This window comes from Papaver somniferum, chromosome 9, assembly GCF_003573695.1.
Source record: "Papaver somniferum cultivar HN1 chromosome 9, ASM357369v1, whole genome shotgun sequence".
In the NCBI taxonomy this organism is placed as follows: Eukaryota; Viridiplantae; Streptophyta; class Magnoliopsida; order Ranunculales; family Papaveraceae; genus Papaver; species Papaver somniferum.
Genome location: NC_039366.1, coordinates 172,344,489 through 172,363,272, shown reverse-complemented (window position 1 = coordinate 172,363,272; position 18,784 = coordinate 172,344,489). Strand labels below are relative to the sequence as shown.

General features: G+C 35.7%; 1 protein-coding gene and 1 long non-coding RNA gene across 2 annotated transcripts; both read left to right on the top strand.

The window, feature by feature from the left end:
- Nucleotides 1-11,998: 11,998 nt before the first annotated feature.
- LOC113313765 lies at nucleotides 11,999-14,371 on the top strand. The gene is made up of 3 exons (XR_003342025.1): nucleotides 11,999-12,269; nucleotides 13,464-13,538; nucleotides 14,085-14,371. It is a non-coding gene; the product is annotated as an uncharacterized LOC113313765 (long non-coding RNA).
- A 277-nt stretch (nucleotides 14,372-14,648) lies between these two features.
- LOC113312872 lies at nucleotides 14,649-15,820 on the top strand. The gene is made up of 2 exons (XM_026561606.1): nucleotides 14,649-14,816; nucleotides 14,912-15,820. Exons 1-2 carry the CDS (start codon nucleotides 14,649-14,651, stop codon nucleotides 15,818-15,820), a joined length of 1,077 nt encoding a protein of 358 aa, XP_026417391.1.
- Nucleotides 15,821-18,784: the final 2,964 nt, after the last annotated feature.

Below are 18,784 nucleotides of genomic sequence, written 5' to 3'. Positions count from 1 at the left end.
CTTAAAAAATAGCAAGATGAAACTGGATGCATCCTGATGTAAATTAAAAATAAGAAAAAGTATTTGAAAATGGGTAGGATGAAACTGTTTACATCCTGGCTATTTTTACATTTTTGTCCATTTAAACAGTATCAAAATCTAAATGTCCTTTTCACCCAGGAATTGTTGATTTTGGTCTTTTTAACCAATTTTGTGTTCTCATCAATGGTTTTCTTTTTTATCGGTTGAAAGGGTACCTTAACCCAATAAATGCAACCGAAACGAAAAATGGAAACCGACATGGGAGTTGATCACCAAAATGATCGGAAAAAAATTACAATAGCAAGAGTAGACACATACACTTGCTACTCCACGCACTCTCAAATAGGATACTAGAAATTTGAATCCCATAAACAAACTGTCATATTAGTCGTTAAATCTACCATCTTAGTGTTTGATTCGGTCCAAAAATAAGCTTGAATCTTGATATCTCTAATTATGCTTGCTAAATTTCTCTTTTTGTTGTTGAAAATCCTTGCATTCCGTTCCTTCCAAATGCACCACCATATCGTAACCGGAAGATTGTTCCAAATACGGTTGAGCCGCTCATCACCCCAATCATAACTCCAAGTTTGAATAATAGTGGCAATACAAGTATTGTAGTTCGAATGGAAACTACATTCTTTAACAAAGTAAGTCCAAATTCTTTTAGTTCTCCAACAATCATAAAACAAATGAGATCTTGTTTCATCTTCTTCTTCACAAAACCGACAAGACCTATCCACATCCGTACCTCTTCTAGTAAGATTATCGATCGTCATCAACTTATCGTGGGAGAAAAACCATAAAAAGAAATTGACTTTATAAGGATATAACCGACTCCATATAATCTCGTTTGGGAAATTTATATCACCGACTCACTTAAAGCGATAACTCCAATGATTTTAATTTCTTGATCAAATTAGTGTGCCATATTTTGCAAGCGTGAGAAAGGTGCATAATTCCCAAATTCATCATTCATCTTAGTAAAATTTGATCATGGTCTTTTTGTTTTAATTAGTTTATTTATATATTTATGAGTCCTCAAAAATGAAACCAAATACAAGGATAAGCATGGGCTGAGCTAATGGTTGACTAACCCTGGCTGGCCCCCAAAAATCTTGAAAACTGCATAAAGATTGTTCATTTTTTATATTTAGCCCACCAAATATTAATATTTAGCCCATCAAAGTTTCCATATTTCTAAATAATTTTTTTAGCCCCCTTGTTGTTATTTTCTGCCTCCGCCACTGATAAACATGTTTTGGTAGATGGGTTATGGAAGGTGATCTTAATCGACCACGAGTCATGTTAGTCTTCTCCTAAAATAACCAAAGACTCGAGAGTGATAAGGCAGATTAGCAGTTCAAATAGTTGGATCATTGTTAAGGTCGGGTTAGTTTTGCAGTGAAGTTTACCGATCTTCACAGCTTCAAGAACCAAGCCACGAAGCTGCGAAGAGGCGACTGTTTCTTACGGATGTGAACCTGCGAAGGGTCGTGTGCCAAGTGGCTCGATATTTGAGGCACAAAATATGACGAAAAATAACTAGTGTAATTTTTTTGTTTTTGTTTTGAAGAATGCTAGAACGTAAATAAGTGTTTGGCCCATTAATTTTGGTCAGAGCACTAGACTATTTAGAGCTGAAAATTTTAATTAGTATTTAGTCGATTATTCTTTTTCATTACAACCTGTACTCCTATATTCTCCCAAGAAAACAAAATTTTAGTTCATGATTTAAATATGACAGTTAGATAAGGAATTTTTCAATTGTTGAAGTGGTTTACTCCCTACGTTTTTGTGATCACACATATGTTTATTGATCAAATTTCATTAATAAACAAACCTTATTCATACTTATGGTTTCGAAGCATTATATTTTATTTCCTGGTTTTTTTTAATAGGAAAAATAAATTCATTATTTAGAACGGATTACAATCGCGTAGAAAGAAAGCTTGGAAACTATTCCAACCAGATTTCATAGTTTCTAGACCTTCTATAGAACTTTGCCGCAGTATCGGCTTATGCCGTATTGTTTCTTTTTAAGAACTCACTTTTGACAAAACTAAGATCTCTAAGAATGACCTTGCAATCATTTAGGATTGATTTATTATACCAGTACAACTGGTTATTATCTAAATTAAAAGACTCAACAACTAATTTTGCATCACTAATAATGCATATTTTATGTAGACTTCCTTTCTTCACCACCTTGCCGCTTCCAGTAGCACGATGTTCTCTGCCTCCTCCGGATTCCTTGTTATTTCAGGGATGATTTTGCATCCACAATAGTTTCCTACAATGTCACTCATGGTCATTCCAACACCCGAATGAAAAAAATTACTCATTCCGTCCTAAATTAACAGTCTGCTTTGACTTTGTCAAGATATTAAGGAAATCCTATAAAATATCATGATTACCCCTTGACTAGCCTATTTAATGTTAGGTCATTACCAAAACTAAAATTATTAGTGTTAAAAATTCTAAATTGGATAGTATTATTGTTTTAGGAAATATTTTAAGAAATAAAAGCAAACTTATACTGCTTTTATTATGAAATCCACAATTTAAGAATTTTTTTTTCCTCCATTTGATTTTGGTTTCCCGCACTAAAACTTTGGAGCCTTTGGAATTTTTATTTGAGAGGGAAAAAAATTGAAATTGTAGATTATTTCCTCTTTAGATATACTCGACCATGAATTTGGAATTTTGTCATAAATGTTTTTATTTAAAAAAGGAATGACAATTAATACAAAGATATGGAGTAAGGCTTTTTCCTTATATATGATGATTTTGAATTAAGTTTATATTAAAAATGATTTTATGATTATTAAAAATAAAAAATATATTTGATAGTTTAAGGAAAAAGTATGTCTATAAACAGAGCGGACATATAAAAATTGACATACCAAAGTAGAAATTAGGACAGATAAAAAAGGACAGAGGGAGTATTATATAGTGAGGCATAATAATAATAATACAATTTTCAGAGAGATTACTGATCACGTCACTTATATTCTTATCCTCGACTGAGTGACTATTCATAATAGCAGTAGAGTGGACAAAAAAAGAAAACAGTGTCATTAACAAGTTTGATAACAAGTATATATATGATTTGGGGGTGTATGTTTTCCCCTGAAAGACATGAAAATATGTGTCTCTCCGTATCTGCTAGGCAAGTGTACATACACAAGAAACAAAAGGTTTGAGATGTGGAGAGTTTAAACAATAATAAATCAACCTTGCAAATTCAAATTTATGCTATTTACTTGAGATATAACAGCACTAAAAGGGGTTAGAGACCACATAGTCAAGGCGAAAGGGAAATGCAATAGTATATGTTCAGATGTTTCATGTACTAATTGATTACACATCCTGCATTTCAGATCTAGACTGTTAGAATATCTTTCTATAGTAACTTTAGAGGGTAAAATGATTTCATGGAATTTCCATATGAAAAATTGAACCTTAGGAAGCATAGGGAATTTCCGTAGAGCCATATAAGTGGGATTAACATTCTCAGGGTTGTTTATATGATCAAACTGGCCTGAAATTAGCTTATAGCAAGATTTCACTATAAACTCACCATCCTTAGTGTATCGACAGATAATTCTATCCTTTACACTTATAGGAATTCTAGAAGACAATATATTGCTAGCATTACAATGATCAAAGAAAGCATTGACTAAATGAGCATTCCAGCTGTGAGTATCTTTATCTATAAATTTAGCTATAGTCCAGTTAGGTTTACGACTGGAAAAAGCTATTGGTTGCACAACTTTTGGGATCCTCTTGTCTTTGAGAGCTAAAATACTTTCTCTATTTCCAACTTCCCAATAGGAGTTTTCAAGAATAAAATCAATATCGGCACAAATGATTTTCCAAACATAAGAACAGTCATCGTTCTTATTGTAATTCAAGGGGTCACCACTTTTAAAATACTTACACATAAAAATCTTATAATGCAAGGCCTGAGGACTATGAATCAGATTCCAGGCAGTTTTATAGAGATAAGAGATGTTTACATGATTAAGATTTTTAAAACCGAAGCCACCTTGATGTTTGTGGGGAAAAATCTTCGGCCATTACTTTACATACAAACTACCAAGTAAGGATTTTTCCCAATAAAAATCTCTTTGAGATTGTTCCGTTTTTTTAATTACTTTTGGCTGGAATGTTAAAAGTATTTATTTGATAAATTGGAGATGATTTTAACACATGTTGAACCAAAACAGATCTCCCTGATTGGTTCAAATTTTACCTTTCCATTTTGCTACTCTTTTATCATGTTAGTCAGCGGGGTGATTGAAAGTATCCATTTTCAACCTTGAAATAAAGATAGGAATGCCTAAATATTTCTCATATAGAGCAATCTTCTTAACATTAAGAGATATTGAAAAAGCGACGGTATAACAACCACATCCAATATTTCGTTTAGGTAATCTGTATAGACATACTCGAATATAATTCCAAGAGAATCAACTAGACAGTCAGACTCAATCAATGGAAATATATCCAAGAGTTGTATCTCTATTTCACAATGTAGTTAGCAAATCAAACAGATAGAAATCCGCGAGCCTGATTATTATGTGAAACAACTTGAACGGTAACAAATACCAATGTTCAAGTGTCAATCAATTTATATCAACAACCAAAGGTTGGATTATCTAATTGATTGAACTACGCACAACCTGTGATATTTCAATTATATAGAAAATATAATGCGGAAAAGAAATAACACAGACAACAGAAATTTTGTTAACGAGGAAACCGCAAATGTAGAAAAACCCCGGGACCTAGTCCATATTTGAACACCACACTGTATTAAGACGCTACAGACACTAGCCTACTACAAGATAACTTCGGACTGGAATGTAGTTGAGCCCTAACCAATCTCACACTGATTAAGGCACAGTCGCGTTCCTTACGCTTCTGAATCCCAGCAGGATTCGACGCACTTGATTCCCTTAGATGATCTCACCCACAACTAAGAGTTGCTACGACCCAAAGTCAAAGACTTGATAAACAAATCTGTCTCACACTGAAAAGTCTATTGAATAGATAAATCTGTCTCCCACATAAATACCTATGAGTTTTGTTCTATCTTTTGATATATCAAGGTGAACATGAACCAATTGATACACCAGCCTTATATTCCCGAAGAACAACCTAGTAATATCAGTAAACTCACAATAATCTTAATTGTATGGTAGAGAAACAAGATATTGTGGAATCACAAACGATGAGACGAAGATGTTTGTGACTACTCTTTATCTTGCCTATCAGAGATTAAATCACGAGAAAATCTTAGAGAAGATAGTACTCAATACGATATAATAAAGCAAGATAAGAACACGCAACTACATTGAAAATAATTGGGTCTGGCTTCACAATACCAATGAAGTCTCTAAGTCGTTAACCTATAATGGTTTTAGAAAAACCTAGGTTAAAGGAGAATCGACTCTAGTCGCAACTAGTATCACACAGGAGTGTGGGGATTAGGTTTTCCAGTTGCTAGAGTTCTCCCTTATCAAAAGCAGGGTTTGCAATCGATGTTACGTTGGTAACAAAGCATTCAATATTCACCATTAGATGAAAACCTCATTAGACTCAAGCTAATATCTTTCAGCCGTTAGATCAAACTTAGCTTGTTACACGAAAATGAAAAGTTACTTCATTTAAATATGGGTAACCGTACCTAAACGTGTACACCTTGTTGTCTCAACAATAGTTAACCGAAGTTAGACATATGAACACTTTCATATCAACCTTGTTCATCTTAACATAACTAGTTCAAATGACTCAAATGAAACTAGTTATAGAGTTGTTCAATTGTTTATATTCTCATAGAAGTATACAAGAGACAATTGAAGCAAAATTGATTTTGATTTACTCGAATCAATTCATGAACATTATAGCCACCGTTTGCAAAAGATTGCATTCCTTAATTTATAAATGTATGAACGAAGCGATTTTAGAACATAACCCACTTAAATATGCAAACAGGTACGCATGCCTAAGTAGCCAGACTTGGTCTAGCTTCGCCAGTATGCGAACGGGTATGCATACTGTCGTACACCACCAAACTCAGTTGAATTCGAGTACTTGAACTTACGCCGGAACGCATAAGGGTATGCATACTAAGTTCCCAGACTTCAACTAACCAACCAGTACGCACGGGTATGCATACTATGGTTCCCAGACTTGGAATAATAGCCGTTTCACACACTATTAAAGGATGACAATAATCATAATGAAACTTTCTTAGAGGATGACAATAGTCGTTTTCACACATTATCATCAAATTAATTTTCAAGTTATTGAAATAATCATAACGAAACATTCCAAGTCTACACCAAATGATTGGATCACACAAACCATGTAAGATGTTACTCGGCAATTTTCACACGATCATCTTTTGACTTGCGTCAAGAATATAAGACGAACTTGGTCGAAGCGAAAGCTTACCAACACATATTTCGAGAAATATGTAAGAGAGTTAAACTCAACTCAAAATCTCAAATGTGTATAATAGAAAACTATATCGTAACATGACTTATGTCTCAATATATGAGATAGAGTAGAAATAGACTTTCCAAGTGATAGATGAGTTGGGTCTGGCTTCACAATCCCAATGAAGTCTTTGAAGTCGTTAACTTACAGGGTCTCGAAAAAACCTAAGGTTAAAGGAGAATCGACTCTAGTTGATGCAACTAGCAACTCACATGAGGTGTGGCGATCAGGTTTCCCAGTTGTTAGAATTCTCCTTTATATAGTTTTCAAATCAGGGTTTGCAATCCAAGTTACCTTGGTAACAAAGCATTCAATATTCACCGTTAGATGAAAAACCCGATTCAACCAAGCTAATATTTTTCAACTTTTAGATCGAACTTAGCTTGTTACACATAAATGAAATGTACCCTCATTTAGGTTTATGTAACCGTACCCAAACGTGTACACCATGTTGGATCACAAATAGTTAACCGAAGTTAGCCATATGATTACTATCATATCAATCTTATTCATCTTAACCATAACTAGTTCAAATGACTCAAATGAAACTAGTTAAAGAGTCGGTCAATTGTTGTATTCTCATAAAAGTATACAAGAACACAATTGAAGCAAAATCGATTTGATTCACTCGAATCAATACATGAACATTATAGCCACGGTTTTCAAAGATTGCATTCCTTAATTTATAAATATTTAAGTTCATGTACACAACCGATTTTAGAAAGTAACCAACTCAAGTATGCAAACGGGTACGCATACTTAAGTAGCCGGACCGAGTTTAGTTACGCCAGTATGCGTACGGGTGCGCATACAATTTATATTCCAAACTCCAGCAGAAATTCACAGACATGAAACTTCCGCAGTATGCGTACGGGTACGCATACTTGCCCAGACATCCAATAACCGCAGGTACGTGTACGGGTACGCATACTTCATGAAAAGGCGAGGGTACCCAAATATACCTCAACCTAAAACTTTTCCTACCTATAAGTCCTTTCTTCGAAAGTGATTGTCTACGGACTGAGTCGAGATAATGCAACTAATCGGTTCACACTTCGTGTGATCGTCTATGGATACGAGATCGAGACAATTTAACAACGAAGTATGTTTACTTGATAAAGAGGTTCGGACTTAAACAAACACAATAGGATTGCTTATCAAGAAAATAGGAATTAAAGTTTGTGTAATTTACTTCAATTATAATGCGGAAAATAAAAGTAGATGACACAGCAAGATTTTGTTAACGAGGAAACCGCCAAATGCAGAAAAACCCCGGGACCTTGTCCAGAATTGAATAATCTCAGGATTAAGCCGCTATACAAAATTAAACCAACTTCGTATAGTTGAGACCAAGCAACTAATCCTATAGTTCACTTAGTTCCGTCTGTATTCCCATGCCTCCAACTTATGAATAAGTCACGTACTTGGAACAATTCCTTTGGTTCGTATTCCAAACAGTAAAGGAACAACAAATCTGTTTGGTAGCAACTCTCTTCAACCAAGTGACGTGAGTTCGACAAAGGCTCTTCTGTTTATCTCAAATAAACTCCTTCGTCAGGTTCTTAGATCTATTTTATGTTCAACTACCAAAGGTAATTGTTAAGATTTTGCAATCAATACTTTTAATCACAAAGAATTGTATTGATGCTGATCTACAAAACTAATCAATCCAATCTACCACAAGGATAAACCGATTATAGTTGGATCCTCTTATACCGAAACAAGTATTGTGCACACCAAAGATTATGAACCCCAAATCAGAAATCTTCAATATCTTCTTTGTCTTCAAATCTTCTTAGATCTTCAATAAACACCTGCACACGATAACTTGAATCTCTTGTGATCAATCACGCATAGAATGGAGTCTATTAACAATGGATTATCACAAGATCGTCTTTAGAACTAAAAACAATCTAAAGATCCCTGTCGAAACTTCGATCTAGTTTGAGTGAATCTTATACCATAAGAGAAGATTCTCAAGCATAAACAAACTAGGTGTAATCAAAGTTCAACCACCGTTAGTCAATCAAATCAATCGAAAACACAAGATAAACCTCAATTATCTAGTTTCCCACCAACGATACTAATAGAGCTTCTCAATCCCAAAGAAGACTTTAAACTGAGCGGTCGTAAGAGATTTCGCCTAATTAGGTTACTCTTCTCTCCGAATAGGCGGCCACACCAGTAACAACACAACCGAGGAAGTTTGCCGTCACGAAGGATTAGTTTGCCAAAAATGAAAACTTCAAGTATTTATAGACAAGGAAGTTTGGACACCAAGGAATTTCCAAAACCGAAAATATTCTCAAGATATGCAATATATTCCAAATTCGGTTTCCATAATTCTTGGAAATGCTATGTCCAACATATTGACCGAAAATATCTTTAGAAAATCTTTAACTAGTAAATGCACATTACTAATTCTCATTTTTCTAATATAAAATTAACAACCTTAAATAAAAGATTCTTAACTTATTTATCTTTCGATCCTGGGATTTTCTTCCTTTAGCTATTAAGGAATAACTTTGAACAATAAAAGATAAACATTACTGTACGTGTTCAAAGTATGTCGACATCCTTACTTTGTAAGTCCTCTTTCATACTTACAACCTTGAAACCGATTTGCCACACTTGCAAACAAGTTTAGAATTGGCTCAGTCTGACTTTCAAGAACTATGTGATTGATCAAGAACATTCAATCACAAATCATGGGTTTAACGGTTCTACCAAAACAAGTTTCGGTTCTACCTCCAGTGAGTATTGTGCATAGTCACACTAGCTTTCCAAAATTCGGTTGACTAGGTATTAGGATCGGTTCCCCACATATATATGGTATCTAACTTATATGTGTTGCACATGTCCATAGGATCAGTTCCCCTTTTCCTAAAACGTGTTGCACATGTCCATAGGATCGGTTCCCCTTTCTGCTACAAACTTGTTGCACCTCATACAAGGATCGATTCCCCTTTGTGATGTATTGCACCGCTTACTAGGATCGGTTCTCCTTTACCCAGATTCGGTCATACACAAATCACAAACTCGATCATACCATCTCAGGTGATTACTTAAGATCGATTTCGCTAATAAAAGTCATACCAATACATAAGTCACGCCTTTGTGAATAGTTTTACCAAGAACACAAACAAGTCATGAGCGGTTATACTAAATCACACATATTGGTTTTTCACAAGATATGCAATGAATAACAATACCAATAACGCCTGGCGATTTCCTTTTCGATTCATAAACAAGATTATGAACTTACTTCCTTAAAACACATGTAGAACATTGTTCCTAGGATGAAATCCTAACCTCATACCCATATATAATCACAATAACATTTAAAGGATTATGTCGATGTATTATCTACAAAGTTTAATGGTTAAACATTAAACCTCGTATCGCATTCCTTAATACTATGTCTATCTAATGTGTTCATGCTTCGCAGTTTTGTTTTCAATATGCACGACTTGAAAGATACGTTATGGAATGAGACAGTTCAAGTCAAATATCACTAACCTCAAGTGGAAGGATGATGTTGTCGTTGTAGCTTCTTACTTATTCATTTCTTAAAGTCTTTGCAATACTTGTAATGTCTCATATCCTAATACTTTCAAGCTAACCTATATGAAGTTGACTCTAGTACATAATCAAGCGACTCTTAAAATGAGTTTTGATTCACTAAAATATGACAACCAAACTTGACATACCAACGCTTGGTGGGTTCAACCGAGCTATGCTCTAACAATCTCCCCCTTTGTCAATTTTAGTGACAAAAATCTTACAATCATATGGATAAACAAATTACAAGAATTCATTACACATACGCTTGATTCCCGAATTCAACATCACACTAACCTGTATACATTCAATCCTTAAATGCCGCTGTTGACATTATAATAACAAAGCTTATACTCCCCCTAAAGGTGAGATAGGTAGATTTTATCAATCTGCACGTCTTTGTTATACCAATTAATATGATATGCTACTCCCCCTTAGTCTATGCTTTCACTCTTTCGTTAGATAAATGTTTAAGCACAATTGTCCTTTTCCTTAGTGATACCAATCAATATAAAATCAATGCCAATATCACTTGTTTACTCCATATATTTCTCCCCCTTTTTGTCACAAAATGACAAAGAAACGAAAAAAATAAAGGACAAACCGAAAAGAATCTTACAAATCTCAAAATAGACTTGCAAACCTATAGAGTTAAGCACGAGGGTTCCACACACCATTTTTGATAACAATATCAAAATTGAAACTACAAAGTAATTTGCTTTGATATGTTATCAAGGAAACAATTGCCCGAAGCAATTTTCCCAATTTAGTTTAGCAAATAAAAAAATCAACTAAGCACCTTAGTCCCTTTGCTAAATCGATTGCACAAATACAACCGCTTCGGTCGATAAGACCAAAATAAAGATAACTCTATTTTTCTCATCAGGTTCTAATTATCCATATAACTTAGACCTTTCACTTTTAAACAAGACAAGTACTAGGTTAGTTAACTAGCATTTCTTGTTAGGGAATTCGATTAGACTTGAATAACCGAAACCTCTACGTTGATAAGTCTAACTAAGATAAACTTAGTTTCTCTTATCCGAAATTGAATTCGACTAAACAATCCATTCCGTAAACTTTTTCTTTCGTTAAGCCATAAACAATTCATACAAACCAAATAAATCAACTTGCATAATTATTCACCTCAACCGGAAGCAATTGAAATAACATAGACATTATAGCACCGCAATTGCACTGAAATATTGTAAGCCTAAACAATTGATACCACACAATAAAACAAGATAACAATAGTTTTTCTTAACCGAAACCAATTGAATCACACACACATCCATACACACATTATGGAATAAAATATCAATTGTACCGAAATTTTGTTAAGCAAAAGCAATAAATATATGAAATAAAAATCTGGCTTTTCTTAAACAGGTGTTTGTGGGTGAAAACTGTTTCTGCTGATTTTGGTAATTTTGGGTGTGTGGATGAGAAACGAGTCTAAACCCTAAACAATGCACTGCACGTGAGTACTTTTGATTCGAGAAATCAATCTGTACAATCCTGACCTAAACCAAAAAATGGCCGTTTCAGACTTGCTTCGGTCACAAAGTGAAGAAGAAGGATTGATCTTAAGGAGGGAAGCAAAGAAAGTTGTAGCGATCCTATATTTTATCTTTATTTATTACATTGTCTAGGCACAATTAGTAATAATTGTGATGTTTTTGTTTCAAAATTTTCTGAAACCAATCATACGGTTGGTTGAGCTTTGTTTGGTATTTATTTTTTTCTAAGATGTGTGCTTTTGTGTGCTTGGGTTAGTTAGTGTCAAATTAGCTTAGAGACGTGTTAGGAACCTGTGAAAACTGATTTTTTTTTATGAGTTAGTCATCATCAGTTTGGATACGTGGCGAATGTTTACCTTGACACAGTGGCTCGTGTTCATAGGGGGTATTTTTGGAAAGAAAAGAGAAATGTTGATGAAAACAGTCGAACTTAGCTGCCATCTCTTACAACATCTGTAGTATCCGTGAGAGAAATCGACGATAGATCCAGGTGAACAGAAAATCAATCAAAACAAACCTAAAACATTCGTACCCAACCCTGAATTCATCTTGAGTGACTGAAAATGGTGAACTTTTTGTGCTGAGTTGGTTGATTTCCATGGAGATTTGGAAGTAATTGAAAAAGGGGCTTTTTTATTCTTGAGCAATGAATTGAAGGTATGCGTCAATTTAAATTATTCTTGTTTCAACTGGTTGAACTCCACTGATTCGTTGATTGAATCTACTATTACTGATTCTACCTTGACCGTCTCAATCCCTGAACTAGAAATCTAAGGATTCATTCGAAATTGATTTCAATCTTTCTTAGTTACTGAAACCTGGTAGGATCAGAACTCGATATATAGAGGAGATTTGTGAATTCTGTGAACTTGTTGATCAACCAGAACCTTAGGGTTTTCTTTTGAAACCATTCTTTTTGTTGTTGATGTTTTGTTTTTTTTTGCTTCTCAATCTCTGTCTACTGATTCATGAGGAGTAGAACTTTGCTATGACATGAAATTAGATATATACTGTGATGCTACATGAAACTGTCGATCTTGGATTTGATATGAACTTTGGTTGAATTGATATACATAACAACACTTCAGAATTCTAGGTGACATTTAGGCTCAGGTTTTAGGGTCTTTTGTTAATGAACTGAATTGGGATTTCTTTTCATGAAATTTTATTCTCTGCAAGTCATATCTACTGTGATTTTGAGTACTCTTCTATGAACTTCATGTCGTGGGATATGTTTAACTCAGTAACCGATGTTCAATGCTCCAGCCAGTTCAGTTTTCAGCAAGTTTGATACTTATGCAACTTGATTTAGCCTAGGACTTCTACTGATAAGTTTTAGGTGTATTTGAACAACAATCTCAGCATGATATTCAATGGTTCTGGTACAATAATATGTCTTGAATATGCCAGCTTGTGTGTCTTCATTTCGCAATCCTGGCAGTTCTACTTTTAAGAAAAATTTGACACTTACAACTTGATTTAGCCTTAGTTCTTACTCAGGTATTGTAATATATTGAACTACCAAACTTTAGAGACTTTTGTTGCTTGATTTAGAGTTGAATTGATTAAGTTTTACAATTTTAGAGTTTTTTTATGAAATCTGGATTTGCTGGTAACTGCAGTGAGTAGGCGTCTTTATGGACTTTTATAGGTATGCTAGAAAACGATTTAGTTCACGAGGTCTCAATGAATGTTGTAGAGGAGATTGTCGTCTTTCTATGGAGTTATTGATTGTTTAATTTGAATCGAAGATGAACGTTTTATGAACTCTGAAACTTTGACTCTCGCGCTGTTTACCAGGGTGTTAGAGGCTGAAATTGAAGTGGGTTTTAATCAAATTACATTGTGCAGGTTGTATTGTTTGAATAGGTGTCTCTGATTTCAGTTAGCGGATTGTGAAGATTGAGGTTTGGGTAACGGTTTGAGGTGGGAACTTGCATCACTCTTTCGTGACCATTAATGGCTTTGTAAAACTATGTTTATGCTCTTTAATAAACTCATGCATTGTTAGTTTTTGTTCTCGAAAACTCTGTAGATTGTGTTAGTCTTTCCATCACTTGGAAATGACCTGAGTTGTAGTTGCTTGCTTTTGTGGTTGTGTGGGAAATAAGAATTTCCTTTTTGTGGTATATAGGACACTGCTCCTCCTTTTTATAACTACTTACATTCAGCTTTTATTGCTTAGAGTGGGTCATCATGGTCTTGGTGACATCAATAGCTAATGAGTGTGGTTAGCACAAATATTATACATTGTTTGATGAAGGAGTAGTTCCATATACATGATTGTGCTTGCGTGTGCTGGTTTCTTTTGATGTTTGGAATACTGGCTTGTTTATTCCTGTGAATTGAATGTGTACTATCGTTTAAAGAAAATTGCATTCTTAAAATTCAACTTTGATGATTATGTTTGAGTAGTGTAAGTATCCATTGGGGTTGTTTATCTCACTCTTTCCACCTCTTTGTTAGTGACAGGTAGCTTTGATGTAAGTGGTGTTGATTCGGTCGAAGGAGAAATTGACGTTTGGGTCGATTAAGTGGACTTAACTTGTGCTCTTGTGAGATCGTTGCTGATCTCAGTGTTTTTTTTTTTTTTTTTGCAGACTTGTAACTTTCTGAAGGTGCTTTCTTTTTTTTTGAGTATTTTGTATGTAAGCTAATCTCTAACTCTTGGTTGTGTATATTGTGTATAATGTATATTACAAACAACACACTGTAAAACTAGATGTTTATGTATAATGTGAAAAAGTGTAGTTTATGTCTGGGTTCGTCTCGGAAATGTTTAGCTCAGTTTCATATAGTTTTGGTTTAGATTCCTAAATATTGTCTTAAGAAAAAGGGGCGCTACAAAGTTGGTATCAGAGCCCATTAGTTGATCTTATATGGGCATATAGTAAAGGCTAGAATTTAAAAGAAATCAAGAATAAAAATCATACTGTGTATAGTAGTGATTATTTGTTGTTGTTTGTGAGTAGTGTGCTTATAATGTCTTGTAAAGTTTAGATAATAAGATTTATGTTCTTGTTGCGGTGGCAGAGAATGGTAGACGGGACTGAAAATCAGAGTTTGGAGGGTGGACCTAGTCAGCAAATTGGGAGTAGTAATGTGGAGATGTTAATGAAGTCTATGACAGATATGAGGCAACACCAACTGTTATTGGAAGAAAGGCTTGGAATTTTGGCTCCAAATCATAACTCAGGGGTACAGGTTAGATTTCAAACCAAGGGGATGTGATTATGCCGGCACGAAATCGGGATCAATTTGGATAGTTACTTCAACGGTATTTGAAACTCTCTTCAAAGGTATTCAGTGGCAGTCATCCAGATCCCGAGAAGGCGGAAGAATGGTTGCAAAATGCAGAACATGTTTTGGAAAATGTATCCAATGAAAGAGGTACTTGGGTTAAGTTGATTACCTTCAAATTTCGAGGACCATCACGGGATTGGTGGAAGGCAATAATGGAAGCGGAAGGTGGAACAATGACTTGGAATACGTTTAAAACTTTGTTCATAGACAAGTATGTACGTGATGCGGCAAGAGATAGGAAATTTTATGAGTTCATGTCCTTAACGAAGGGTGGTATGTCCGTCAGCGCTTATAATGATAAGCTTACAAGGTTGTCGCGTTACGGAGCAGGGTTGATAACTACTGATGAAGCTAAAGCGAAGAAATTTATTAGGGGTTTGGATCCCGAGATGCGAAAACAACTTTCATGTTTACGAATCAAGACCTATGAGGATGCTTTGAATCGGTCTCTTGATTATGAAAAAGAGATTGAAGATCAACTTGCAACACGGGTTAGAGAGAGACCACAACAGTTTTTAGCAAGACCAGGCCCAGCAAAGCGGCCAATGTTATCAACGTCTAACCAGACATACTTCAGACCACAAGTAAGACCATGGTCAGCAGGATCAACATCAGTACCACCTACAACACGTCCACCTACAGTTAGACTTCAAGGGAGATGGGTACGTTTCCAGCAAGTACGCCCGACTGCACCAGCAAGTTTTAATTTGAATTCTTACAAATGTTTTACCTGCGGTGAAGGGGGTCATCTCAAGAAAGATTGTCCAAGGAACCTCTCAACTGGGTTGACTCAACAAGGAGCGGTATATGCAATGGAGCCGATAGTAACTTCTAATCAAGAAACATCAGAGGAGAGTCAAGTGTTCTATACAACGGTAGAAGGGGATGGTTCGGCGACCGATTAAGTATTTGAAGGTAAAATACTATTATTCAATCATCTAGTTCATGTGTTGATAGACACTGGTTCCACTCAATCGTTTATTAGTCTCAGCATAGCAACTGAACTAGGGTTAGACATGGCATGTAACAACAAATTATTAGCTTTGGCTACACCATTAGGGAGAAAAACCTTTCCTTTTCAAGTTTGCAAGAAATGTGTGATGATGGTTAACGACCAAGAATTAATTGCAGACTTGATAGTGTTAGAGATGTGTGGTTTTGATGTCATATTAGGTATGGGTTGGTTAGCTAAGTATCATGCTAGTGTGGATTGTTATGCTAAAGTAGTTACATTTCATTTCCCTGGTCAATCTCCATTCGTTTTTGTGGGTTCAGTTAAGTCACAAAGTCTGTTTCAGAAATTGAAAAAGGCTGGTGGTGAAAATGGGTTTGGTTTGCTTGCTTGTGTCACTGAGGATACGGTGACAGTAGAGTCTATTCCGGTAGTGTGTGAATTTAAAGATGTATTTACAGATGTTCTGCCCAGGTTGCCGCCTAAGAGAGACATAGATTTTAGCATTGATTTACTGCCAGGAACTTCTCCGATTTCGAAAAATCCTTACCGTATGGCTCCTTGTGAAAAGAATGAATTAAAGACACAAATAGAAGAGTTATTGAGCTTAGGATTTATTCAACCTAGTTTTTCTCCGTGGGGTGCTCCTGTTTTTTTTTTGTGAAAAAGAAGGATAATACGTTTAGGTTGTGTGTTGATTATCGGGAACTAAATAAAGTCACTATTAAGAATAGGTATCCACTTCCAAGGATAGAGATTTGTTTGATCAGTTGAAATATGCTAATTTCTTTGCTAAGATTGACCTTAGGACTGGGTATCATCAGTTGAGAATCAAGGAAGGTGACATTCCTAAAACATCATTTAGGACAGCGTTAGGGAATTATGAATACCTTGTTATGCCTTTTGGTTTGTCTAACGCTCCAGCAGCATTCATGGATTTGATGCATATGGTACTTTGGCCATTTTTGAATGAATGTGTAATTGTGTTCATAGTGATATATTGATTTATTTAAAGACTCGTGAAGACCATGAGATACACTTACAGAAGGTTCTTCAAACTTGCGTAAAAATCAGCTTTATGCAAAGTTTAGTAAGTGTGAGTTCTGGTTAAATGAAGTTAAATTTCTTGGTAATGTTGTTTCAAGTGGGGGAATTGCAGTAGATGCTTCAAAGATTGATAGTGTTCTGAATTGGCAACAACCAAGGACGGTTTCAGAAACCCAAAGTTTCTTAGGTCTGGCAGGTTATTATCGTCGGTTTGTGAAGGGTTTTTCTGTTATTTCTTCTCCATTGAGTCGGTTGACACAGAAAGGGGTTAATTCGAATGGACGGCTGAATGTGAGTCTGCATTTCAAGAGTTGAAGGGCCGTTTAACTTCGTCACCGGTTTTGACAGTACCGAGTCCAGGGCGGTTTATGACGTTTATACAGATGCATCTAATGTTGGACTTGGGTGTGTTTTAATGCAGAATAAACAAGTTATCGCTTATGCTTCCAGAAAATTGAAAATTCATGAAAAGAACTACCCTACGCATGATTTAGAGTTGGCGGCGGCGGTGTTTGCTTTGGAGATTTGGAGGCACTATCTGTATGGCGAGAAATTCAGGTTATATTCGGACCACAAGAGTTTGTAATACTTGTTTTCTCAGAAGGATTTGAACATGAGGCAAAGACGCTGGACGGAGTACATGAAAGACTATGATTATACTTTACTGTATCATCCGGGTAAGGCTAATGTGGTGGCTGACGCTCTTAGTCGTAAGAAGGAGAGAATTCTAGCACAACTGATGGTTAAGGAATGGTTGATGTTGGATGAAGCTGCGGATTATATCTTCCAAGAATCTGAAAGTGGTAGTGTGTGCAAAGGATATTTGGCTCAAATGACAGTACAATCTACATTGATTCAAAGGATAGCCAAGGCTCAGATAGAAAGTCAAGATTTTGTCAGGTATTTGGACATGGCTAATGACAAAGACAACAAGGACTGGAAGCTGCATTCTGATGAGACTTTGCGGTTTAAGAATCGTTTATGGGTGCCGAAGAAGACATGTTTAGAACTGAGGAATGAAATATTAAACGAAGCACATCGATCTCGTTATACTATTCACCCAGGGGGTACTAAGATGTACAGAAATTTAAGAAGAAACTTTTAGTGGCCCGGAATGAAAAAGTCTGTTGCTGAATTTGTGAAGAAATGCTTGACATGCCAGCAGGTAAAGGCTGAAAATAAGTTACCCGGAGGTCTTCTACAACCGTTACCTATTCCAGAGTGGAAGTGGGAGCATATCACAATGGACTTTGTTAGCGGTTTGCCTAGAACTAGTGACGATATGGATTCAATTTGGGTTGTGGTGGACAGATTAACGAAGACAACTCATTTTGTACCAGTCAAAACTACTTATTCAGTTGACAAGTTATCTCAAGTGTATGTTTCTTAAATTGTCCGGCTACATGGTGTTCCATTGTCCATCATATCAGATAGGGGTGCTCAGTTCACGTCTGATTCTTGGAAAGGGCTTCACACAACATTTGGTACCAATGTTAATCTTAGCTCGGCTTTTCACCCGGAGTCAGATGGACAGTCAGAATGGGTTATTCGTATACTGGAAGATATGCTCAGGGCATGTGTGCTGGATTTTCAAGGTAGTTGGAAGTCATTTGTCGTTAGATGAATTTGCTTACAACAATAGTTATCAGGCATGTATTGGTATGGCACCATTTGAAACGTTATATGGGCGACCGTGTAGATCACCGATATGTTGGACAGAGGTTGGAGACAGTTTGTTGACTGGGCCGACAGTAATTTCAGAGACCACGGAGAATATTAGGATCATTAAAGAGCGTCTTCGAGCAGCTCAGAGTAGGCAGAAGAGTTATGCAGATCATGGTCGACGTCCATTACAGTTTGAAGTTGGGAA

Bases quoted from the DNA above. Each gene is read 5' to 3' on its own strand.
- LOC113312872 (XM_026561606.1), top strand. From the start codon at position 14,649: ATGGTAGACGGGACTGAAAATCAGAGTTTGGAGGGTGGACCTAGTCAG. The intron at 14,817-14,911 runs GTTAGATTTCAA...CTCTCTTCAAAG, and splicing joins ATCATAACTCAGGGGTACAG to GTATTCAGTGGCAGTCATCC.